General features: G+C 39.9%; 1 protein-coding gene across 5 annotated transcripts in view; it reads right to left on the reverse strand.

Moving 5' to 3' along the window:
• Nucleotides 1–27,155, reverse strand: part of adgrb2 (adhesion G protein-coupled receptor B2) — a 231,648-nt gene that overhangs the window by 109,723 nt on the left and 94,770 nt on the right. For all 5 annotated transcript variants that reach the window (XM_061058960.1, XM_061058964.1, XM_061058962.1 and 2 more), the window contains exons 3-4: nt 9,314–9,397; nt 6,933–7,121 (exon numbers count right to left, since the gene is read on the reverse strand). In XM_061058960.1, the coding sequence (XP_060914943.1) occupies nt 6,933–7,121; nt 9,314–9,397 (273 nt within the window). The remainder of the gene's footprint in view (nt 1–6,932; nt 7,122–9,313; nt 9,398–27,155) is intronic.

Raw genomic sequence — 27,155 nt, forward strand, 5'->3', positions numbered from 1 at the left:
GTAGTTCTAGATAACGTAGATTGAGTTTCATCAACTGCTCTCAAATTAGGAAAGTTTTTAAGTGAGTTCAAACAAATACAGACACTTTATTTTTTTTAAAGTTGCAAGTTAAGCAAAGAAATAGGTTTTCACAGAAACTGACAGGCGTGTCACTTACAGTAGGTAGCTGACTCACCAACAGATGAAGCTAGCATTAGGCATTAGCTTGTTATAGTGATAGCTATAGCTGTTGTACAAATATGGAGGGAATACTTGATAATGTGCTTTTCTTTTTTTAGCGCACATCGCAATTGTGAGACTACATTTATCATTCAGCCCTACCCTCAAGCACAGTGAAGCTAGCCATAGCTAGCATGTTGTACAAATATAGGAGAAGTCCTTCATCTAGTAAGTCCTTCCAAAGGTGATTTTTTTTTTTTTTCTTTTTTTTTTTACTTGTTGAGGTTCTTACAGCATGAGTACGTTTCACACTAATAGAGCTGGTGGCTCTACAGTAGAGCTACACTTACTTCCAAATGTCTAATTCAATGAATCATTTTAATAGTGAATTGAAACTGTGGGGCCGGCACATTTCTAACCCCCAAATTGCAAAAGTTTCCCAGAAGACTCCAGAAGTTTATACAATTGGATGCAGAGAAAAGATAAACATAATTCAGCAAGAGTTATTTTATTTAGCTTAGGTTTGTAGAGGATTGCTTGTAAGACATTACTAATTCATCCAAATTGGATCACCCTCTTTAGAACTTGGTGTTTCTGAAGTCTGACTGTGCAAAAACCAATCGATTTGTCTATAAAATCAAGCTGGAAGCAGCTTTGGGATTAAGACACATTCAAAGGAGAAAATCAGTAGAACACTACAAAAATGTCATCAGATACTTATGATGATTGTATTACACCACCCATTGGTAACAAAAACACACCACCCAACCTAGAGGAATAAACAAAGCTTCATTGTCCATCATGACACCAACCACTGCATGAACATATTACAGCACATCTTTTAGTCTAACTGTGCACATTAAAGTGAGATGTTGTTCCATCGGGGTTGCAGTCACAGGGGGAGGTGAAAAAGAGCGTGTTTACAGCAGCATAGAATGAAGAGTGAAATAACGAGTCGATCAGTTCTCATCAAACCTCATGCGACAGATCTGTGGATGAACCCGCTCCCCAAATCAAGTTCATGAACTCCTAGAAATTCAGCTTCGTGAGGAGCAGATTAGGGGAAATATATTTTACATAAAAAAGGAGGCATATCACTTATTCTGGTGCACCATTCTGATGCAATGCAAGTAATCTCTGATAAAAGATAAAGATAAAAAGTCCATGCTTATCTTTCTTTATTCAACATTATGCACATTCGCACTCTTAACATACAGCACACAAAGCACCTCAGGGACTACAGCTATGTGAAACACTTATGATTTATGCATGTATTTAAAATCAATGTGCCTATTAGATTAACCAAGGCTTGCAACAATGCATTCTGTTTGAAGATATACACTTTAAGAATTTCTAGTTGCTGCTGTTGAAACATGTATAGCACTTAATCTGAGAACTGCCATCATTAACAGCAATTTGAATTGATCACAGCGCAGCATGGCAACATTATCTAATACTGTGTGCGTGTTTTAAGTTTGTGTGTTGGCCATCTGCACAAGTCTGCCATCGCTCAATGACTGGATCCTCGCATGCACCCCGAGTCTCTCGCTTGAATGGTTACTGGAAGTGTGTTGTTGCAGCGTTTGACTACGCACTGACCCAGACACACTGTATTCATAATGCACCATTGTTCCACTCCATGTTTTAAATGTCACTGAATCTATGGGAAATGAGCAGTAGCTAAGTAGAACAGAAATATACGGGTACTACTTTACTTTGCACGCTTTGGGCCATGAAGGCCGTATATACTTCAGCACATATTCCAAAAAAAGAAAAGTTAATTTGCTGGACCAATTACTGCCTAGTTTGCTTTGTCAAGAGCTACACCATTACTTAAAATTGATTATCTGTACCACCTCAATTTAAGAGTTTTTAGCCATGATAAAACAGGGAGGAAAAAAAAAGTATATTTTCACTTCATTGGCTTTATGTCCAAACTACTTTTCTTTGATTTTCCCTAACTTGAACAGACACACATAAAAGCATGCACAGAGATGCGCCCCAGAGACATATCCACCCACACTCGCACTCATAACACACCCACTTCCATACCCTAATCTTGAGCACTAACATAAATAAATATATATATTTAAAAAATCTGACTAGAAGATTCTGGAAAACACTGCTTAAAAATTAAGTATGCAGACTAAGCATACTCCCCAGCTCAGGATGCTTTGGGAGAAACTGTGAAAGTGTGTGTGAGCTGAATATTTGAGAGTTTGAGTAAATTCAAATGAAACAGAATGAAGGATGTTGGTTTAAAACATCTATCGGATAAATCAGAAAGCTGGCACGACTGGTATGTTCTGAAAACAGAAACTTTTGAATACAAGCAGGAAAACATGTAAATTCAACTTACAGGCACAGGCAACATGTGCGGACAACATGTTGTTTATTACGAGTTGTTTTTAGATAATTAATATTTCAGTGTTTGTATTGAAAGCTCAAACCACTGCTGTCCTAATTTCTGTACCATTCTTTGTTCCGTTGGTTTGGTTTTTTAATCCCTAGGACTTCATCAAACAACAAATATCAAAGACCAGTGTAGATTCCACCCAGAAAATGGCATAATAAAGAAAATAAAAACATCTACTTCATCTAATTCATTTCACACGTTTATGTGCAACCCTCCCAGCCCACTTGAATTTGACGTGATCCCATTTTGAGGCAATCCCTGGAGTGCCCCTACAACCCCTCCAGAACTACGTCAGGAAACATCAGAGGAGCTCAGGGAGGAAAAATGAAATAATAAACGGAACATAACACAGCTACCAATATTCCATCAAAGGAGCAGCTGAGGATATTAATATCGACACTGAATGGAAAATGAGGCACTTAGACATACAAATCGCGTTGACACATTTGCATAAAAACAAGATTAGCATATGCACTGACAGGGAAGGAGAAATGTTCCTCTCGCTTCCCTTGTTTTTTTTTTCTCACTTTATTTCATTTGGTTTAGGTCGGGGGCGCATTGCATGAGTAAACACTGAGTGACTTCTAACTGATTTGTGAACGTGTGCTTGTGCTGCAAATGTACACAGTAACATTATGTGGTGTCACATGTAACACAAACTTTCAAAACTCTCACACAGGAAATGCAAATAGGGCAGTGCAATTATGTGACAAATGAACAGAGCACTCTTACTGATGACACTACATTGACAATAAATCATGAAGAGCAAAGACAAAAAAAACACCCACAGCTTCCCATACACACAAGAACAATACAATCAACACAAATATTTAAAAATGTTGAAGCCTTCTGTTGAGAACCTACTTGCTAAACCACTTTCCTGTTCTGTGTAAAAGTATGCTCTGCCAATCCAGACAAGCACATTTTAAGAGAGGCTGCTTTCGTAGATGTGTTCAAACTGCAGGAGCTTTCCAACATGATAATGGGACTTTTGGAGGTACTCAAATTTCCACCACAGTGACCAGAGCTTAAATAAAATCCGTGGTTCACCCCAAAAGTATAGTACTTCCTGAAAGTATAGGTACTGTACTTTTGGGGTCTGCCTGATTGGTTGAGGAAAGTTGAACAAACACTAGCACAGCATTCAGTGCTTCAACTGTCTTGAAGTGTTACATTACGTTGCTTTAATACCTTTTATGCTCTGAGAGGGTATAGTTGCATTTCTATTTCACCCTACTCCACTGTGCCATTTTTTTAAACAGGGCATATCACATGGGAAATATTGCGTAAAGGTCTTAATACTGTATCATTTGTGATTGATATGTTAAGATAGTATTCATTAATACAAATAAATGGAAGGAATGACCCTTTTAAACTCTAAATTTCCCAGGTCTTTAGACCTTAGTGGACATATAGATGACAGTTTGCTGGGAGAACCTTTGAGTTCCTTTTTAAAAGAACCTACTGTATAGGAAATAAAAGTCCCTGTGCTATAGAGGTTCCTCAACCACTATCTTTTAAGCTACCATTGGTAAGCCCTATCCTATAATTAGGCTCTAGATTTAGCAGCTAAATCCTAATGACTATACACTCTGACATTTAGAAAGTAGTGGCCCCACTTTCCCTTTCAGTTATATGTCCCAAGCGGAGTTATGAGCACTGATTTTTCCATATAACGTTCTGTCCTCAAACCCATCACTATCTTTATTAGAATGGCTGTGAATGGAGGACGTTGGTGCCATATTCCTGTGACGCACTCTCTTATGGAACCATTTAGCGCAGAGAGGTTATCCTAGAGAATTCCCCTGTCTGCCAACCACAATAATCCAGGCCAGGCGTTCTTCCTTTCTTTCCAGTGAAGCGACAATGCAAGCTTTTTTGACATGTTCCTTTGGCAGTCAACTGTCAGTCCCTGAACGCTGCATAGGCAGGGTCACTCTCTTTGTCATATTCTACTGCAAAAAAGGGCTGGTGGAGTACACTGTCTGATATCATATCTGGCTCAGACTTGGATTTATTTGACTCCACTGGGTAGCCTGCAGGGTGGATATTTCAAACAGTATATTCCTTTCTTCTTGTCAAAATGTGGCTGCTAGACTACCAATGACACAACTTAAGCACCTGTAGTTTACTTGGAGATTATGCTAGTAGCTGGTATGCTAGTATGTGTTATGCTAGTAGCAGCCCAGTTAGCTTTAGATGCCTGACTCAAGCAGGAATTGGAAAACCTCTAAATAGTTGCCTTCACCTTCAATTTCGTTTCATTTCCAAACTTAAAGTCCCTTTCCCCAACATAACTCATCAAAGGTGACATCATTTGAGTATAATATGGTACTTTAAGTGAACTAAAACTTTACTGCCTCAGCTGGCCTGTGGGACAAAGACTGCTTATATGGCAGCAGAGGCTAGCAGTTAGCTTTCTAGATACCAAGTATGGGGAAAATACACTGTCTTACATACATTGTCTTTATTTTCCCAAACAGACTGTGTTTTGATTTCCTAGGGTTGAGGACTGTGCATTAGCAGAATAATAGGGCAGGGACAGAAGCCAGGCAAGAGGGAGTCAATGAAATTCTGGTTTTCAGTTCAATTGCAATCATCACAATCAAATCAGAGGACAGGCACCACTTCACAATTTCATCCAGGAAAGACTCCATGCCAGCAATCAATCAAGAGCAAAGCCCCATTATTCAGGATGAGCGGCACACAAGGTCCCTCGGTGACTTGATCTGGCGTGATTGTGTTGTGTGTTGCTGGGAAAAAAAAATTGGGTGCCGTTCTCATTTAACTGCTGCCTCTTTGAAGCAGCACTAAATACATCAGCACTGATTGGCAAAGCATTAATGCCTATGTTTTTTTTGATGGTTTTTTGATTGGTTGGAACTTAGATTTCATCTGGGGCAAAAATGACTTTCTAATTTGAAACAAAAGCCTGGCTGTTACATTGACTTTTTCTGAGCTTTTTAATGCAATTGCAGATATAATGTACCTTTATTTAAAAATGTCCTCTCTTTATGGCTTACACCATTTTGAGTTTTATTTTAAATACAATTACCTAAAATGTTTCTATTGATATATCCATATCAATAGATATCATATGGAAAAGATAAGGTTAATGAGTACAATACTAAAAGAAAATTGAAAGAGCAGAGAGGAGCTAAAGATAGAGGAGCTAAGAAGTATGAACTTCTGAGCTGTGACATCTCTAATAGACTTGCTGACATCGGCTCAGGTGTCATGTCTGCCTGCCTGTATTTTTCACTTTCCCTCTCTCAGCTGGCCAGTAGTGTGAATTAAAGTGACAAAAATGACATTCTCATTCTGCTGTGGAATTTTCTCCTGCTTCACCAAGGATAGATGATGTTTTGGCTGAGCGCACCCCGAGTTATGTGTGTAATTGTGTGTGTGTTCATACCGCCCACCTCCTTCAGAAGTGAATTTCACACCGTCATTATTTTCTTGAGTTTTGCAGCTTTCTTAACACATTGTAAATAGACAAGTAAATGCTGCATGGGTGAGATATGTGTTAAGCAGAAAGCCTGTGATTTAAAGCTGCATTTGTCAAATTGTGTTTATTTTTTCAAATTCCACAATGCAAATTGCATGGTATTTGTTTGACATATTACAACACTGCTTAACCTTGTTCAACCGTCTTATCATGACTCGGGGTTACAAAGGCTGGTTGTACATCCCAGCATGCCTTTTGGGAGGCAGGCATCCTGGAGACGACACCATGCTACAGCATATTTTGAGATATAATCAAGCAGCAACCTCTGGTGTTGAAGCCCATGCAATTTTGCAAAAAAACTGTAGTCCCTCTAGTGTCCACTTGAAGCTGGTTGCAACAGCAGCGGAATCCTCATTAGATCCTATTGAATAAGTCCATTTTTACCACAGAAATAAACATGTTACAAAGTAAAAAAAAAATGTTGTTGGTTTCAACAGCTCATTTCTTTATTGTTAAAACTGCACAGGGTGAGATTTTTTATAACTCATAAGTTTAGATTTTATGAAACCTAAGAGTTCTGCATACATTTGCGTTGTCTTGGGTGTGGTTGAGTTGACTGACAGGTGGGTGAATTGTAGCTGTTTGACAGGAGGCTTATTGCCTGCCCCACTTCCAGCTCTTGTCTTTTTTTTCCAGACTCATTACAGGTTAGTATGGATAGCATTTCAAACACGGTGACCTCCACATCGGGCTTTAAAATGCCTGTTCAGGGTGACGTCACTGAGAATACGTCCATGTTTATACATTCCATGGTAGGGACCCCATATTCTTGAACATTCTGCATCAAAGCACACGTGATGGAAATAGAACCTGTTCAAATATAGTCAGTGGAATGTTCAGTTAACATACCTGAGCCTGCGATCCCAGGATCACCTGGACAGGACGCCGTGTTGTTGCACATGCGTGTTTCCCGCAGGGCACCACTGCACAGGGTCCCATAGGGAGAAGAAACACACGATCGTGTCCTCACTTGCCAACCTTGGCCACATGTCAGAGAACACACACTCCACTGCGACCACTCCTCTGCCGCTGGGTCACCTGAAGAGCAAGGAGGAGATGGACATAGTGAGTTCAGCCATCAGGTCATTATAGAAACAGGCACGGAAAATAACGGATCAAAGAATGTATTAGATTGCCCCCATTGCCTCATTCCGAAGAAATACAATATACTTGACAGTTTTGTAAACTTGTCTTTTATAGAACACAATTTTAGTGTGTAAACAACCTCGCTACAGAAACAATCTGTCAGCTGGTAAACAAGCCAGACAGTGAAATCCGAACGAGGGCTACATCGGATGGAAACTGTAAAGCACCAAACAAGGAACTACACTTGGGCAGTCATCCTTCTCAGTAAGAGGAACACACCTGTAGAACACATTACCACCTGAGTTCAAGGTTTTTAAGACATAAGTGAAACACTGGCTGAAACTGAAGTAAGTCTATGACCATTGACTGTGTTTCCTCTTATTATCCTCATTTTACTGTTTGTCCTTATTTCAGTATTTTAGTTGTATTTCACTATGATATCTGTATTTGTATAGTTTCACTATTTCTGTAACTCTTTATGTGTAATGATTCTGTTTTAATCCTAAAAGCCTAGGGGGGTCGGAAATTAGCCACAGCTGGAAACTTGAATGCAAGGTGTCTACTTTGTATTTTGATGCAATTTTCATGGTGTTCTAGTTTCCTTTTTCTTATATTTCTACAAGTGGGAGTACACAAAGATGATGCTGAACTTCAATATGTGTGGTAGCAAGGGCACACACTTTTCTGCTCTGCTGTTTAAAGCAAACAAAACCAACCGCAAGTTTTACTCAATCAATGAAAAAACAATGTGTCATGTGAACGGAGGCAGAACACATCAATGCTCGTCTTCAGGAACTAATCCATACACGAGTGCAACGTTCCCTGCCAGAGGGTTTTATGTGATAACTGTCTCGAAATGTGAAACATCTGTTTGTATTAGAAGTCTTAAAAGTTAACTTACTTTTTAAGAGTCACACAAAGGCACAACGGTGGTGTCAGAGTTCCAGGATGTCTGAATCGTTTATGCTACATTCCCCCCACAACAATAAAAATTTGCTTTATTGATTCCTGTTAGCAAATCTTTGTGCGTCTTTGCTCTTTATTTACGGAAATAAAAAAGAAAGCTCCCGAGGACGACTGTGACGCCAATACAAATTCACTGCAACGGAAAAAGACAAACAAAATCATAATCTGTATGAGTGTCAAGGGAAAAGTGCTGGCTTATCTGACAGGTGATGAAAGAGCTTGATTGTGTAGTTATAGGACCTTGTTTTCCCCTTTCCTCTACTGAATTATTGACTAAAAATACCTCAAGATCATCATTTATTGGAGCTAGGATACCTATATTTTTTAATTTTAATATGGCCCTGACTGCTATTGTATCACAAACACATATATAATATTCTAACATTCTCTATACTTGTGGGGATATGTCATTTGTGTTTCAAATCTGAGTAACGCTCTCAAATGAGGAGTAATAGTTAAGTCATTCTACTTCTCTTCCTCTAAATTGTTTATGAGCGCCGTGTCCTTTGACGGAGGCATCATCACATGGCACAGAAGGAAATCAAATTAATTGCATGTCCGTTAATCGCATTACATCTTCATTAACATGCCGTGTGAGTCAGGGCTTAAGCTCGTCACACATGCCTTCAGGAACCGAAGAATGGGCAGAAGTGAGGAGGGGGAGAGAACAGCGAAGGACAAGACGGAGCCAGGGGTTTCCCTCGCAGTATAGGGACTCCTTCCTCCACGCTCAGTGAATACAGAGTGTGTGTATGTGTAACACAAATGACTATTTGGCCTATCCCTGTTTGGATAAAGCAGCTACATGTATGTGATATATGTATAAAGATGATTTTCTTAATATGCTCATGTGTTATGTCATGAATAATTCAATCATTTCATTTCCTATCTGTTTAATTATGTACGATTTGTAAGTCAAGCACACTCAGGAGTCATTCTTTTACATATTTAAACATCACTATATGGACAAACGAAGCAGCTGCCCTGTGGCTCTGCAATGCCTTAAATGGCAAATGGAAATAAACTCTATTGTATTCATCTTTGAGTTAAACATTAAGCCTGAAAAAAGTCAAGTTGGCAGCTTTTGCATTCATGGCCTATGGCAGCACATACACACACAAACACTCGAACTCTCACACACTCGCACACGCTGCCGCATACACACTCACATTACTCACCTGTTTGTGCCTGAAACACACCTGGCTGGTCAGCTGATCTTGGTCTTTGGGTCTTCACCTTCAGATCATCATCATCATATTGGTCTGGAAAAGACAAGGATACATCTTTGTCCTTTTGTTTCTGTTTATTCAGAAAGAATGCTTTTTTTTCCCCTGGTATGTTTTCAATCAATGCGGAACACAGAGGCTAAATGTGTGAAGAAAAAAAAAAGCACAATCTGCTAAGTGGATGCTCTTGCTTGTTTACTACTCGACATACATCTTTGCCATAGCATATAGAAAGATAACTTGAAAGCTATAGTAAATAAGTGCTCATAAACACCCTCTGCTACTTTTGTACATCCAGAGTAAGTCCAAAGAGGCAACTTTTTCAGTACATCCAGAACACGACTCTGGCAAAATAAAAATACAAACGCCTACATTCCCTTGGCTTGCTACTTGTAGCAGAATATTTAAAGAACACACTGATACATTCCAGCACACATCGTGCTGAAAACAAATAACAGAATGTCAAGCTTGCAATACAATCTCAGAGGGGAAGTCAATTCCTACTGGCTCATTAGCTTAGCGGGAAAACATTGTCAGTGTCAATAAAAAGTCTATACATGTTGAAATGAAATGTCACGACTCAGAATAGAATACAATGGTCAAAGAGCCTGATTATAAACACATCACATATTTCATATAGGGCTTATTGAAAGTGGAACATGTCATGAAGTTGTGAAAATGTGTTCAAACAGAACCATTGCCTAGAGAGAGTGAGGGGAAAAAAAGGGAAATCATGCAACATATCTAAGTCGGTTTTATCTCCATTGGTACGAACATATGGAGGCATGAGCACACACTGTTCTGATCTGTGCAAATGGATTTGTAGGCTTAGTTTCAGCAACACAAGACTTAATCAACTCCCTCGGCAGGCGAAACAATCTTGGATTTAGAAGATCTTCCTCACTTGGGTACATCCTGCTTGTGGGATTTTGCATTAACGCAAAGAAGAGAACATATACTACGTATCAGAGGTACATTATACACAGGAGATGTGTGTGTGTGTGCGCTTGTGTGTGAATTAGATCACAGAGCACAAAAGTGATTGACACTGAAATTACCTCACATTAGCCTCTATTAAGGAGATGATTGAGGGAGCATAGACACATCAATGCAAGCCTGGGACATTCTCCCATATTACACACACACAGAACCATAGAAATCTTCACAGTCATTCATGCTTTATGACTTGATTGCTCAAATACACATTGCAAAAAGCATTCCAACTTGGTCTTATACAAAAACACTTTGCCTAGGTAAAAACAAGATTTCTTTAAATCCTATCTCTGGCTCTCTCATTCATACTTAATATATTTTGTGTGTTATTCTCAACTGGACAATTTGTGGTTATGCTGTAGGCCAAAGTTAAATATTCTACCACGGGAACAATACAATAATTGTAAATTTTGCTTTTTAGATGATATCTGCAGTCGACTAACAGCAACTGAGACGATGAATGACCTATTATGTTCACTTGTGTGGGTTGCTACTTTCACTTTCTTTTTGAAACAAACTTAAATCATCAAGAGGTGCCCCGGTGCACTTGAGACTTTTTCCGAAGAAAATAAACAATAAAAAGGTTTAATTTTGCCCCAAAAAAGACAGCTACTGTTGCATGTAACTTAACGATCAAACTGAGGCTGCAGATATGTATGTATATGCCAACAGCCCAAGGAGTTATGAGCCCTCCCAGGGTCAGCACACAGTACAAACGCCTACTTATTTAGCTGCAGGTTTTACAGTAACAGATTTTACATGGAAAACGTTAAACCCTGTGCCAGGAGAGAGTGCTCCTATATTTTTTTTGTGGCTTGTATTCCCACTCACTGCATTGCTGAACTCTCCCTGGATTTATTCTACACTCATCTACTCCATCAGCCCCGGCAAAATCACTTCACCACTCTCTGAATTCAGAGGTCAGAGTTTCCAAAGTACATTTTTTAACAGGTTCAATGCAGATAAAAGCATCCAGTTACTTACTGTATTCTTATTAAAATAATAAGTCTCTTTGATTCTAAACATGAGAGAAGAACCAATGATGAAGATCTAACGATCAAGGGAAATTAACAAGTCACTTTTAAATGTTAAAATGTATGAACTATTTCTTATTTTATGCAATACTTTTTTTTAAACATTGGATGCGAAGTATTAAGGTCAGTGCTTTATACTTGGGTAACGCAGAGAGGATTTTCAGCAGGAACATGGTCAACTTTTCTCTGTAGATGAATGTTGCAGGTAAATAAAATGTGTGAAACATTTTTTCATGATGCCACATTTTTTCCCCAGTTGTCTTTAATGTCCACATTTTATTGAATCCAGAAAGGGCTCCATTGACAAACCATTGTTTATTGCTGGGTTAATTCAAAGACGCAAAAAAAACCTACAAATCCCATTTAAAAAAATGTTGCCATTGTTTCTCAATTAACAGTTTATGTAATGTGCTAGAGTTGGTAGCTTCTGTCAAGCAGAAGTAAGGGGGACTTGGTCATAGTGAAACCTTTTCATTATCCACCTGCTGCTCTGCAAACTGGTGCAACAAAGTCAGTATTGCTGCTCATAATCTTACCAAATCTTGCCCTGACAATATTACCACTGATCCAATGAAGTAAGTTAAGTGGGTTAAGGGTCTGAGTCCTGTAGAGCATCATAAGTAACTTGTAAAAATTCATTCGAAAAATGAATTCCACATTTGAGGGATTCCAGCACCAGAGGCTGGTCCAGTAAGAGAGTCTTGATAACCTGCAGGGTATTTTGCTGCCAGGCTTCTTTAAGAAATAATGTCACCACAGCATGGGATTTGGTTATCCATTCTATTATGCCTTGCCAAAATCCCAGCTTCAGACCCTAAGTGAAGAAAAGGGGGAGCTCCTTTGGCAAGGGGGGATCTTTCTCCTTTTTGAACTTTACAGCGTTTCAAAAATATATTCCACCCGCTGTCATAAAGTGGCCTGCTAGATGGCGCCATTAAGCTCATAATGATTTGGTTTATATCCTGTAGTACCTTTTTGAGTGGGTTCTGCCCCTCTGTGTCATGGGCTCAGATACCAGATGTTGCCCCCCTGTAGTGCCAGAGCAGTATCAGTCACTACTGCTTCCTGATAAGGGCTATAAATACATTTTAATTTGGGGATCAACTCAAATGAGTACTCCAAGCCACATATGTCCCTAGCTCAAGGAATCATAGCCTGGATCGTCTGATCTTCTTGGATCTGTGTAGCCTCAGATCTTACTGAAAGCCATTGATGAAAACTTCTATTGGCCCAATTACAGGAAGGTCAACAGACATAAGTTTGTCATTGATGTCAGCATGCCCAACAGCCTGGGAACATGAACATAGGTTGTCAATACAGCCCATGTGTCCTGCCGTATCAAAACACATCACTTAAAATGTTCCTGTAAAGCAACACTTTAACTGTACAGTTTACTGTAAGGGAAAACAATTTCTTGGGAGCAGTGGATTTTTAATAAACCTAATCGGAGGTACACACTTTCACATAAGATCACTTCGCACTTAGGCAACACTATCAATAATCGCATTAGTCGTTGCATGACTTATAGAACAACTTAAAAGAAATCCACCACTAATTGGCGGGACAATTGTGATGTTAGCTTGCTGATAAGTGCTACTTAGCCTAGCAACAAAAAACTTTGTTTTGACCCAAACACAGGCTACTCTTACATGATTAACTTGCTTTAAGCTTAATAAAAGACCATACTTAGCATGCTATCCTAGCTTAGGTCTTGCTAAGTCCTCTATAGACATCTGGATTATTTATCCAAATTGAATGGTGAAGTGACACTGGTCTGACAGGTAGGAGTTAGAAATGCATTGATTGACTTTTAGCAAGTCTTCCAGGATTAAAAATTCAGTTCTAACTATGCAATTGTACAACTTCAAGAAAAAAGTCACCGTCACATTTGCGTTAAACCTGGTTTCACCCAGAAGACAAATAAGATAAGTGCACTGATGTACTTCCTTTAGGCTTATGTTGGCATGTTCCAATTGTCCAACTTCATTGATATAAAATGCTATGCAAATTGGAAAACTGAATAACATCCTGTATTAAGTACTGGATCTGGGGATCGGAAAAAATTGATAGAACTGGGGGTTTCTCAATCCATTTTCTAGTAGACTTCTCACAAATAAAGCCATTTTTCAGAGTACTGTGCGTCTGAGACATAGAGATCATTGAAGCAGGGAAGAGAAGTAATGTCTCACATAAAATGACCAGTGAGAACTACTTCTTTCCGTATCTCTTTATTTCTCACCATCTCTATCCGCCTTTCGTCTGTCTCTTTCTTTTGGTTTGGTCTACAGCACAGTAGAGGATTTAGAGGGACACCAGTGCAGAGTCCAGCAGAATGGAAAAGAGAGATCAATATGGATAAACCTCCTCAAGAGTACTGACCTTTACCAACCCCACTATATTGTTTAATGTTCTGGACTGCACTTTAATGGATACATCATCACACACTTCATCACATCTTCTTGCTCTCTCTCTTATCCCAAGTCCCCCCCCCCCCCACACACACACACACACACCATTTCAGCCCTTTCTCCATCTCCCAAGGGAATCTTTTTTCGATCTATAGTTACCAGTATCACTTCCAATCGCGAGCAGGGTCGATAATCCTATGATTGGTCGGGAGCAGAGGTGGAGATGTGATATTTTACTTTATTTTCATCTGACTGAAGTGTCAAGGGAATGCAAAAGTGTTTGAGAATCTGCCACTGACAGCTGAAGAGATCATAACATAAAGATGCAATGTAGTCCATTAAGCATATAACATGATAGGCTACCATGAATATGGGATGTGAAGGCATTTGAGTCACAAGTCTTGACTTTTGTGAATCTGCTGCCTTCATGGAGTTGAATTAATAACACTTGAGAGAACAGATATAAAACTGTGAAGAAGACCAGTCATTCTTGATCTTGTCCCCACTTGGCTCTTTCTTGTCTCTTTATGGGAATACATTAAGGACAATAATCCTCTGATTGGCCATGTGCAAATGATGGACTTAATATTGATGATTCATATTTTTGGGTGTAAATTAACCATATCAAGTACCGACTTTCATACTGGCAGCTATACAGATTGGTACAAAGACTGTAAATGGATTGATTGATGTTAAGAGCCTCTGTCATATTCTGGGATCAGACTTTTACACGAGAGTATTTGTGATTTGAAGAGGCGTTTTGTGTTTTTTGCTATGGTGGGAACTGAAATTAGTACAATATGTGGACGTCCAAACAGTAGACTTATTTAAGTTAACAGAAAAGCTGTATGTTTTGGTGTGAGTTATGGCCTTAGTTCTGTTACATGGTTTCACATTGATAAGACAATTGGAAGACTATGAACTAATGGATCATGTTTGATGAACGGCGAGGGCCCGAAACGTTACAGCTGTTAATTTTTCCATTAAATTTAATTTAATTGGAGCAGCTCCTGGTGTGCGGACTATTCTTTCTACTTTTGGATGTTTTTCTGTTCAAGCACCCAGTACTTTTGTTTGCGGATGTGCATGCTCTTTGATATTTTTGTATGACGACTATGAATCACCAAATGTTTGTTTTTTTTCAGCAAAAATTTCAAACATTCACTTAGTCAGGACTTCCTGCTTTTGCCATTTAAGAAAAATAATGTGCGTTTTGGACTGATTTAACAAACAAAAAAACACAAGTTAGAGACGTCCCTTCACAACATATTGGTGTTTTATGTAATTTTGTGATAAATTATTATGAGAATAATCTCAAGATTAATCACTAACCAACATATCCGATAGTTTTGGCCCTATGCTCTTTGCTCATAAAATGTCAACAAAGCCAGGACTTTTCTCATTGTAGTGAACATGAAGTGATAATCTGTGATATTTTCAGCTACAGAAAAATCATCCCACTCATGCAAGTTCATCAAATGGAAAATGCACATAAAAAAGCATCTCAGTGCTGGTCCTTTCATGCAACTGATTCTATTTTTTGGTAACTGTGGTTCAGGAATGGCATAAGAATCCTACACAGTCTCAAGGTTTGCTGGTTACCTAAGGATAAGCTTGATTTGTTTGCCTGTATCCAACTGCTAAGAATAAAGCAGTGGCTCTAAATCCATCTCCACCACCTCTCTGCTCGAGGCAATTTCCTCTCTTTCTTCCAGACAAACAAACAGTTGATAAAGTAGCATGTAGAAAAACAAAGTCCCATTCACAGCCTGCTGAGCGCTATCACTCAGCAGGCAGAGGCTTTTGTCAGCCTCCTCAACTCAATGCAATGAGCGGTGGGATACCCTCAATAAACACAGACGAGCATGAAGACGAGAACACATCTTATGAACATCTAAATGCTCACATTTACAATGGCAGTGCAGCTCAAATATACCTTGATGTGGCATGCACACAAACATGATGAGTCACACCCACACACCTTACACAATAGGAAGTAAATATGGCTGATAAATAAACGTCGTGCAGTAAGCGGTTTTGAGCCTTACAAAGCAGCAGGCAGGGGAAGGGGATTGGGCCAGAGCCAGTTAGAGCCACAGGCTCCTTTGTCAGACTGAGCCGGGATTTAAGCCTGCTGGGAAGACTTTATGTGTGTGTTTGTGTGTGGCAAGGGAGCACATATGGTAATACGCTCAAACAGCTGTGTTAAGTAAAAGGCATGCACAAAAACAGTGGCACGGAAATGTTCGCCATCGACTACCGTCAGCTCTTTCGGTGCTGCACATATGATTGAATGCACACGCACAAACTCGCACACGCTCACAAACACTCACAGCTATTCCTCAGCCGTATATCAAATCTGGGCTTATAGCTCTCTGGTGCTGTCTATTTACTCCAGGGTCCATCTGGGAGAGCCCAAACTGATAGAAGTGCACTATAATGGACTTTTTATAAGCTACTGGACAGACAGACCCACTCCATCTCTCTCTCTCTCTCGCTCTCTCTCTCTCAGCAGATATGAAGAGAGAAGTTGGTGCAGGACAGCATCTGCCTGACTATGGGGGCCTCAAGGTCATTTGTTTGCCCTCAAAATGGATTTAAAATCTAGTTTTCTCAGCCCCACAGGCAGACTGCGGTTTTTGCCCCACACATTCACACATACACACATATACGCATATATACACACACAGATCAACACAAACCCAGCTATAGCTCCAAACTGCCAAATTGGCTTTGTTTCATTTCACTTTCATTCTCAATCTCAAATTGCCCCTTTTCCTCTGTTTTTCTTTCTTTTATTGGATATTTTTCAAATCTTCAACTCCCACACCGCACAGTCATCCGGTCTATCGTTTTGCCCTCCCACCCCCTCATCCTCTGTCTTCCACCAAAGTCTTTCTTTTTACTCGGTACCATAACAAGATGAGCGTCTGGATGGATTTACAGTCCACTGGACTCCCAGCAATGCTACAGAGCAAAAATCAAAGAGAAATCAATGCAGGGGATGGTCAGAACAAATCATTCAAAGGGGGGGTAAGCTACTGCATTGCATTGGCCTGATAAATTACAGACAATTACACCCATGGTTTAGCATGTCGTTTTTGTTGCAGTGACATCTGTATGCAGCATTTACATTAAGCCTGTGTAGCACTGTTTACAATCATGGTAGGGAGCGTTTCAAATGGATCGATGTAAGATAAGCTTGAGCTTCTGGTGAACTTGTTGCAAAGCCTACATGCACTTTGTATTTCTGTTTCAGTCTGATGCACACTATTCAAAGGTGAAAGCATTGGCTCCAGATTTACACAGCTGATTATCTGTCAGTTCATCAGGGAAATGTCCTAAACATTGACAAATTCAATTCTTAAACTACTCCAGATAGGAGTAAGATTCTTCCGGCTACGGTCCTTAGGATAATCCTCCTGTCATCGAGATATTTAAAATAAAAATTCACACCATTCAAACAAATAATCAGAAGCAAAACATATTTAGTTTGACATGCTGGTGCTGTGTAAAGCTACTGGAACTCTTACTTAGTTTCAACGTTTGGCTGACCCAGTGGACAAACCAGTATGTCTTTTTCTCTTAGTTCTTTATGATCCCATCAAGTGAATGTAGGTGTAGTTTTCTGTAAACGTGCTATACTGTGAAAATGAAAACAAAGGCTTTTTCAATGTCCATGATATCAGCTTTTTAGGAATCCAACCTGGTTGCAGCTGTGACATACAAAAAAAAATAACAATACAAGACAGACTCAGTCTTCTTTCTGATGGTCTTTTAATGCATTAGTATTTATTTTCATAATCACTTCACTCATGAGTTGGGACAAGGGAACAATCAAAGTCAGTAGAAATCAGACTTTTCTTTTGTTGGGCTGGTGACGTTACTTCTAAATGTGGCCTGTCTGAGATTCTTATGTGAACTGGAAGCAGTCCTAAAGTGACCGGCATGTGGAAAGGAAAAACAGAGACGACACAAGCAGCACATTCATTTGCATAAACAGGTCGGTTACAAAATGACCCTTGAAGTTTAGCTTGTAAGTGTCACCCCCTAATACTTAAGAGGTCTAACACATCACCGTTCCTCGACTCACTGCCTCCATTGCAGCTGTCTTCCATGTTTATATTCACTGAGTGCAACAGACTCCAGCTCCCACCCGACCTGCCAGCTCAGGACCCTGACGTATGTCATTTACTGTAAGAATGACGTCCAAGTTACATGCATTCCAACCTGGCTGTTCAGTCTGAGGATGCATTGCAAAAGATTTAACCTGTATTAGATTTAGGAGCATATAATGAAGGTGTCCCCAAAACTGGTTTGAAAAGATAAGATTCCATGACTTGTGCTGTTCAAACTGACATTAAAACAAAATCTGATCTGAGTCACACATGAGCAAAAAAAAACCCCAAAAAAACCTATTAAATTCACTTCTTGCCTGCAGTGTTATTGTAGCCTTAATGAAGGACTTACCAGCTGACAATGCTGGTAGAGCTTTGCTACAAGCATGGATAAGAACAAAATAATTCATCCAAAATATTACACTAAGAAGGAGTCCAAGTTTGATCTTTTTTTTCCTGTAAGGATAATACATTTTTGTCACCCAAAAAGAATCTTTAATCTCTGAAAAAGATTGAAGACTATAAAGCTGCTCCAGGAACTCAGCTGACAGAGCGGGGATACAATACATGTCACATGTCATCTCCTTCTTTTCTACCGTCCTCTTTTCCCTGCTTCACTCAATGTCTACCCTGTCTGGCTCTACGTTTCACCGTGTTGATTTTCACATGCAGAGAGTGATGTGTATGTACATGACACAGCCACACGAAAAGATCGATTACTGCACACATTTTGCCTCTGCAGTGCCCATAGTTGCCATAGCAACATCGTCATGCTGACGCCGTAAAGGAGAAGAAAAGGGGCGAGGGTGGCGGTGATAGTGTGGGTGTGTGGAGGGGGGGGGGGGGGGTTGCAGAAGGACAGCGGGAGGGAGGTGGATTATAAATCAGTGTCCACACGCGGTCGTCGGTCCTGTGTCTGAGCGGTGAGCGGAGGAAGCAGACGGATGTTCTTAGCCATAGTGAAGGGCAGCTGCTGTGCTGGAGTTATTAGACTAGAATTGTTTTCTTTTTTCATGCCTCTTTTTCACTTGTTTAAAGGAGCAACATAAAAGATATCTACTGAATTAATTCATGAAATGATTTTACTATGTGATCAGACATTAAGGAAACATGCCATGTTGAAGTGCTGTCTTCTCTGACACCAATGAAGCAGCCAGTATGTCCTCCTTCTAAGTTTTGTTTCCGGTGCAGAAGGGTTTGTTTTTGTTTTGACCAGACATGATAGGCGGTTTTGAGGCACCCCCACATGGCCGTTTTGGACGCCCTTCGGTTTGTGCAGCAGACGGCAAACCAGCAGGTGTTGCGGCGATGGAATCAGACAGAACTGATTCTACCGGCTTAGCATTTTTCTTCTAAGCTCCAGAAACGTCGTATAACTAGGATAAAGATTGAAGATGCTTTTGAATAATGGGAGAGAGGCTAGGACGCAGAAAAGTTTCAAGACCGATGCAGAGCTGGCTAAACACTGAAGCTTTCGTGTCCAACATGGCAACCAGCATGGACATCAACTCTAGGGAGGAGGGGGCGGACGGAGACAGCTCTCTTCAATGTTTGAATTGTGACTGAAGTACCAATTTTAAACACTATGTGTCAGAGTTACTATAGCTCCTTTAAGTTATTATATTAATACATATGTTTATTTTTTTTTCATCTGTGTTCAGGGACATTTTTACGCGGTGGCGAAAACAGAATCGCTGTTATTGGCTTTCAGCACAGTCAGAGGAGGGACATGTGTTGATATTGAACATTTACAGTGTAGCACTTTTTTGGTGCCACTCTGTTGTGTTATTTTTGCAATTGCTGAAAACCATTATCATCTGAAATATACCTCAATGTTAATAGTTCAAGTAAATACCACCGGTGAAGACAGGAATGGTAATAAATTCATATATTTGTATGTGTTACACATATGTATGCACTCCCTGCGGAAGTCAGTGCCCGAGTGGCCCCTTCTTGTATTAGCAGTACCTGTATCTCCATCGAGTGCATTAACACTAATGCTGCCTGTTTATGTTCATTCATGCATGGCCTTGATTCCACTTGTAATCAACAATGAAAGCAGCCTGAGCACCCTGCGAATAAGAGAACCATGTGCAATATAAGATCGCTGCCAGATCTGCACACACACTGAAATGCATTCATGCAAGTGTTGCTTTCGTATACACACAGACACACACGCTACATTTGCATGAGCACTTAGCTCGCGGGCCGAAGCAGCCCTGAGCGCACTCTGGCAGGTGTTTCTCATGAATCACGGCGGAGTAGCATGAGAAGGGGTCTAGTATTACTAGACTTTGGATCTCCACTCGTTTGAGCGGGCAGAAAGAAACGATACTCTCACGCTGACTCTCGCCCTCAACCCCTCCCCTGAGTAAACCAACACTCACACACCACTTACCTCTGTTCCGTCAACTACCTTTCATCAGAGCGAAGGGTCAGCGCAGCAGGACAGCGGGGGCAATCATTGGGGCCATGCACACCAACGGGCACCTCAACAATTGTGCTCAAATACGCACACACACAAACACACGGACACACAAACACGTCTCAGCATAGTTTGGCCTAGCTCCAGTCTACAAGAGCTGAAACAGTCCCATTTTCTACAATTCATTTTCTTTTAGGGGAGAGAGAAAGGTGAATCCTTGTGAGAAAAAACGCTAATAAAGCAGGAAATTGAGGTGGATCCTTAAAATAAGCAGCAACTCAGCAAGTTGGTCGCATAACCAGGCTTCAATATCAATCCTTTGAACCATCCAAATCAGACGATGTCCTAGATTTCTACATTGTTACATTCTTCTTCCTGCTGGGAACGGGAAGGCTGAATTTGCAGTAAACAAAACTGTAACTTACAATATATCACCTTTGTCTCATTGTTTCTGTGTTTTCATGAATGGATGGTCTCTGAGATTTTTTTTCTCTAATATATACACTTTTATTCCACTGAAAGATGCAGCTCCATTTGGACATTTCATTAAAGAGTATGTTCTGTTCCAGACAAGTAATAACCCTTAGCTTCAGCACTATTAGCTTACATAACAGCAAATGAATGTTATTTAACCTAATGTCTCTAGTTCTCTAGACAGGAACAGTATAATAACTAATACACAAAGATAAATTATGTGCCCCTTCACACAAACACACAGCCATGACTTCATGGCAGTGTATTTAAAAAAATAAAAGAAGCATATTGGCTTGTACAAACATACTCCTATCCACCCATATGTTATTACCTCCTGCCTGTACAGGGTGACCTTGATGACTTGTGCAGAGGAATCAAATATGGTTGAAATACTGGAGATGGATTCTTAAGTAACCAGCAGTTCAGGTCCTCAAAGTGGTGGTGAGAATCTATAAAGCCAACGTAAATAACTGTGGAAACAAACTGCACAGTGACATATTGAAGGCTCCTACAGTTTCAGGGCTGCACTTATGAGGAAATGTATTGCGTCATTTTGCATAAATAAAGAAAATCATTAGTTGCGGCACAGCACTTAAGTCAGGCTTAGATTTGCTGATTTGCATCAGCTGCATTTGGCAGTTCACTGTATCTAAGTCACGTCTTGACCAAAATCTTGCAGTCCAGTTTGGTTTGAAATAGGGATGTGCACCACGAGCCAACTTAACAATTAAACACTGTCGCCCTCACCACTGGGCAACAGAAATACTGGTCAGTTAAACAAGTCATAGTTGGCCCGAAATGCCAGTCTAAAGTCGTAACCAAGCTGTAACACAGCCACCTGACACTAGTTTGGGCTGTAACCACATTGGCTGTAGCCATGGTTATTGGTCCTTCTCTCACTGCTCTACTGCTGGGATGTAAAACAAGCACTGTGAACGGATAGCATCTTGTAGCACTGAGTGGTTTGGCAGGATTTTGATATACAAAATGGAGATAAAGTTGTATGTATGATGTGTAAAGTAAAACTGGCATATAACCACTCCACAAGAGCAAAGTATAACCACAATTAGCACAGGCAAGTGGACGTTAACGTGCAAGGAGAACTGGATTGTGGTGGTGCTAGCACAGCAGGATGGTGATAGATGGTGTCTCAGACCACCACCACTTATGAGGGATGTTTTTTTTTTTTAACCTTTAAAAAAATGGCTTCTTCATCACCCCTTTCAAACCAACAGTCTTCCCTGGCCAGGATGTGTCCTTTTCCCTTCAAATGTACAGTATGTGGACAACAGAATCTTGTCCTGATGAGCTAGCTCTCCCGCTGCGCCACGGGTTTGTGTAGTGGTTGTTTAGTCTCTCCAATGTATAAATCCCTGCATTCCTCATTGCACTGAAAAGCATAAACAGCATTGCTTTGCTTCTGTCTGAGAGTTTTGTCCTTGGGGTGGACCAACTTCTGCCTCAAGGTAGTGGATAGTTTGAAGTGTACCAGGATGTTGTGTCAATGAAATATCCTCAAGTTTTTCGGATAATCCAGACAAGTATGTCATTTCTGCTGTGACGTTTGTTTTTCAACTCCTTTTGTTGGTGTTGTGTTTTTTGGATGTCTTGACAAAGGCCCAGTTTGGGTAACCACATGTATTAAGTGCTTCCCTACGTCTTGGCAAACATATTTGACATTATTTAAACACACAGACCCTGTCATCCTGCTTGGTTTAAATCAGCTTATCATATGATGATAACTGCACAATAAATTCTTCCTCTTACATTTTTTTTTGTCCAGTTTGGCTATTTTCTGAGTGTTTTCTGAATTTCAATGTCCATTTAATAGACTGGGAAATTAGTCACTAGGAACATGCCAAGAAAATTTGTTGAAGGGAAGCCACATATATTTGTAAAAAGTTCATAAAAGCTTTGCCATTTCTGTCAGCCCAATAAAGAGAGAGAGAGTACAATTTGTATATGCTTCTTTTTTTGTAATAGTTGGACTGACCATTGACCATGCTTATGCGACACAGCTTTATCACGTTTTTTCCACTTGGTGAAAAATTATACTTGCCCAAACAAGTTAATGCAAATTTACATTCAGTGATTCATTGTTGAATGAATTTGGCGTCTTGTTGCTGCTTTGCACTGACTTTAGGAAACAGCAGTAAAAAGAATTAACCCCTTTTTTTCCTGAAGAGAATTATTCATGAATTATTATCTGTTTCAACATATTTGTATCCTGACTTCCATCATTTATTTCTAGTGTAGGAAGTACAAGTGGTATGTACTGTAGCTCTTCCCCAGTAATGCAACCTAAAGCTCTTTAAACTACTGCCACTATCAACCTGTCATACACATTCCCACACTGATGGGGGAGGCTGTCATACAAGATGCAAATCTTCCCATCAGGATCTAATGTAATTCATTCACACCCTGACATTCACACCATGAACTATGCTTTTTTGTCACTTTGACACCTCTACGTGTGAAACATTGGAGCTGAGGGTCTTCTGATTGGTGAGCCACTCTCCCCCTTAGGCAGGGGAAATCTGCAAGATTTACTCAGACTTACATCTGGAGTAATGAATAAGGTTTGGGTTATGCTGCAAAGCTAGTTTTTGGTAAAAGTTAATGATATTTCTTTGTAATATTGGCAGCATCACGTTTCTTCCAGAACATGCAATGCTGTTTCAAATGACTTTGAATTGAACTTTCTTCAGACTGACTGATATCTTTGTTCAGGGAATCAGTATTTGGCACTTCCTATTCAGGGGAATTAAATGGATCACAACTAAAATCTTTCTAAATTCCTGTTTTCCATTCTGGTGTTTTAGAAGACTAAGTGGACATTTATTCATGGATGATCAAGTACTTTCCATTAGAATCCATATAATATGGTATATTCTCTGATGACAGTTTTAAACTGTTAAAGATGTTACCTACTGTACACTTAAAAATACTTTGCTTGCTTAGAGTGCACTTTGAGCCTCTTGCACATACTCATCTGTAATATGCCTGCTGGGTAGGGTCGAAGTTTTACCGGGATGTGAAGCATTAATCACAGCAGTCCTCATTCTCAATAACTCTCGATTTTGGCAGAGAGGGATAATGTGTGGCATTTATAAATGTGTCTCTGGTGCTGTCGTTTGGCAAGAATTTCACAACACCTGCAATGGATTGCATTTGGTAAAACTGCAATCGTAACTTTGAGCTTGTATAAGCTTTATGGATGGCAAAAAAGAAAGGATGGCTGACAATGTTGAGATAACCCTGACACTACAACCAGAGGGAAGTAACATAAAGACGGAGCGAGGGGACACAAGGACAGTTGATAGATACTGCAGAAAGACAGATCAAGGAAAACGTATCAAACATTCTTTGACCATCTAGAATATTATTGTATTTATTACTTTTGAAAACTTTCAAGTAATTCAGCAACTAAATGCTCTCGCCAGATTGGGTGCCTAGATCACTTAAGGGGCTTTCAACTTTTTGTTGAAGCAGTCATAGAGGTTTTAGATTTGACTTAGAGATATATTTATGTTGTATTTTGTGCTGCTGTTGAACTACATTGCAATTTACAGACATCCAGATATTCAGCAGGTTATTGACATAAATGGGACAAAAGAAACAACTCCTGAGTTCTTAAAACCACAAAGGTCAGCTACCACAACAATCATGCAGCGAATCAAATAATCTATAAAAAAAAAAAAAAACAACATAGAGGTTACCATGACCTTTCTAAAACTCATTTAGCATGTAATCATCTGACACAATTGTTGGTATATTTTGCAGGCATTAACAGGACAGCTGAAGAGAGAAAGGACATATAGGGGGGAGAGCATCAAAGGGCCAAGGCTGGAAGTCCACCCTGTAGCCAATGCATCAAGGACTGTATAGCCTAACTAATGTACATGGAGCAACTCCTCTCTGCACTACACACTGAGCTAAACTGGCGCATCAAGGAGGCATTCTGGTTTCTCTTTGTAGTCTGATTGGTATTATCTACCATTGTTCATCAGGCAATAGCTGTATACAGTAAAATAGTCAGTGTATGGAACAAAAGGGGTCGGAATCCATTGGCCGTAATGCAATCCTAGAACCCATCGGGTTGTTGGGTTCTGACAATGATTTAGCGTTAATGTATCTGTAAACAAATATCTGCATGCAAATGTACCTTTACAACTCCTATTTATTATCCCATCCCAATTGGCTATCAGCACTGAAAAAACATTAGTGAAGCGTGGAAAAGAAAGTCTTGGACTGAAGTCTTTTATGGCTAATGCTGGCAACACCGGAAGCCCAAAAAAGTTTACTGTCCCTCCCAGAGGCTGTAGGATTGTAGCCAATGGGTTCAGAGATTGTAACCTTTTACGGGGCTCATGTTGGATTAAAGAGTCTAAAGACTCCAAGACCCAGACGGAGGCCAGAAGCCTGAAATTGTTATGCCTTTCAATAACATTCTTTGTACTACAAGTGTTGCTCATGTTTTCACCTCTTCAGACCATTACCCCACTCAATGCATCTTGGAAGAAGATGATATCTGCTGGAAGTAGCTACTTCTAGAGTGATGTTTTAGACTGCATTTGTTTTGGCAGGATTCCAATAAATACAAATCAACTGTGAGCCGTGTGTGTGTGAGCAGTGTATTAATTGATACCAAATGTGGTAACCATCGTATCAGTATTCTAGTTTAGGTATTTCATTGGTTTATTAGAGAGTAGGGGAACAGAAAGCAGTTTTTTGACTGATAATAATTCATAATTCATTACTTTCTGGGTCAGTCACCAGAATTTGCAGTGCTGATGCTGCAGGGGGGCATCACCTAAAATGTATAATGAATGAGTTACCTGCCATTCCATGCTAGCATACACCATCATTTGTAATGAGCCACTGGGACCATGGACAACATGACACGCTATGTCTCTATTTTTAACAAGGTAGTGCCAAATTAACCAAACTATACTATTGTTTCAACAACCAGCTTATTTAATCAAACTTATGGGCACAGATCTTGTGAGGTTGTATTATATTTACTAGTCCTGGAAAGCCATACACCCCCCATCATCCATCCTCTATCCTCCACCCTCCCAATGATCCCTGTCTCCTCCTCTTTATGCCCTAGTCTCCTATATTATTACCCTCTCTATCTCTCTCTCTCTCTCTTCCTCTCACTCCCTCTCAATGTGTCTCCTAGGAAAGTAAAAAAAATTGCAGACACAGGAGTATGGACTTGACCTACAGCATAATACTTCCTCACACCTCCTCAGTGTGCAATAGTCCACACACAGCAAACACACACACACACACACACACACACACACACACACGCACACAAATGGCTAGCATTGAGAACAGTCTTCCCCTTTACAGGGGCTCAAGGACTAGGCCTCATCAGTTCTTGATATGCTCGTTCTTACCTTCTCCTGCCCCGCTATGCAATGTCTCAGGCAATTTAGTCCAAGGAGAGAAAAGGTGTTGTGCAGAACTAGCTTCAGGATAAATATCTTAAAGGCCGTAATGCCACAAGGCTAATCGAGCGAGCAATGCAGTCATGCAGCATTCAGGGGTGCAATCTGCTAAAGAGTTAATTTCAGCCATGGAGGTCAGCAGGGGTAATCAGAGCTGTGCTGTTTTTTTTTTTTTCTCAGGGAGAATTGCTGTGTAATACCCACCAAGTATAAGGTCGCCGTGGGAATTAAAACGCCCCTAATTTTCAGAGAACAGCATGCTTAGCTAAATGATCCTGTCTTGAATCATCAAAATAAGACTCTGTCCTAGATTTCCGTATGGGAAGTGGAGCCAAAGCAAAGTCTGTGTGGGCGTGCAAATGTGCGTGCATGTGCACGTTTTTTCAGTGTGTATTAGTGTGAGATGTGACAGGAAGCTTTTTTTTTCTCTGAATAAGTTTAAGTGAGACGTGATTAAAATTAAATAAAATAGATTTTGTCATATTTTTTCCCAAAAAGTTTGTTCCTCTATGCCCTCATTTGCTCTCTCTGGCATATTTCTTCTTGCATTTATTCTCACTTTTACTTTACTTTAGAGAGCAAACTTGTAGATATTCAACAGATATTCAGATGTTACACAATCTGCCATTCTAAAAAAAAAAGCCTTCTACTGTTATAGCAGTGATTTCCTTGGTGTTTCTATCCTGGAGCAATAATTGTGAAATTAACTGTAAATAAAAGTACCCTTTAATGTGAAGAGGTTGTTATACTGCCAATCCCACTGATAATCAACCTCCTAGTCTGCCGTAATAGAAGGCTCCTTTGGCATTTGCAATGTATTATTTATGTTAAATGTGATAATGGGGTTAGGATCTCAATCATATAAAAACGTGGGCAGTTGCTT

The sequence above is a fragment of the Labrus mixtus genome, chromosome 16 (assembly GCF_963584025.1).
Source record: "Labrus mixtus chromosome 16, fLabMix1.1, whole genome shotgun sequence".
Taxonomy (NCBI): Eukaryota; Metazoa; Chordata; class Actinopteri; order Labriformes; family Labridae; genus Labrus; species Labrus mixtus.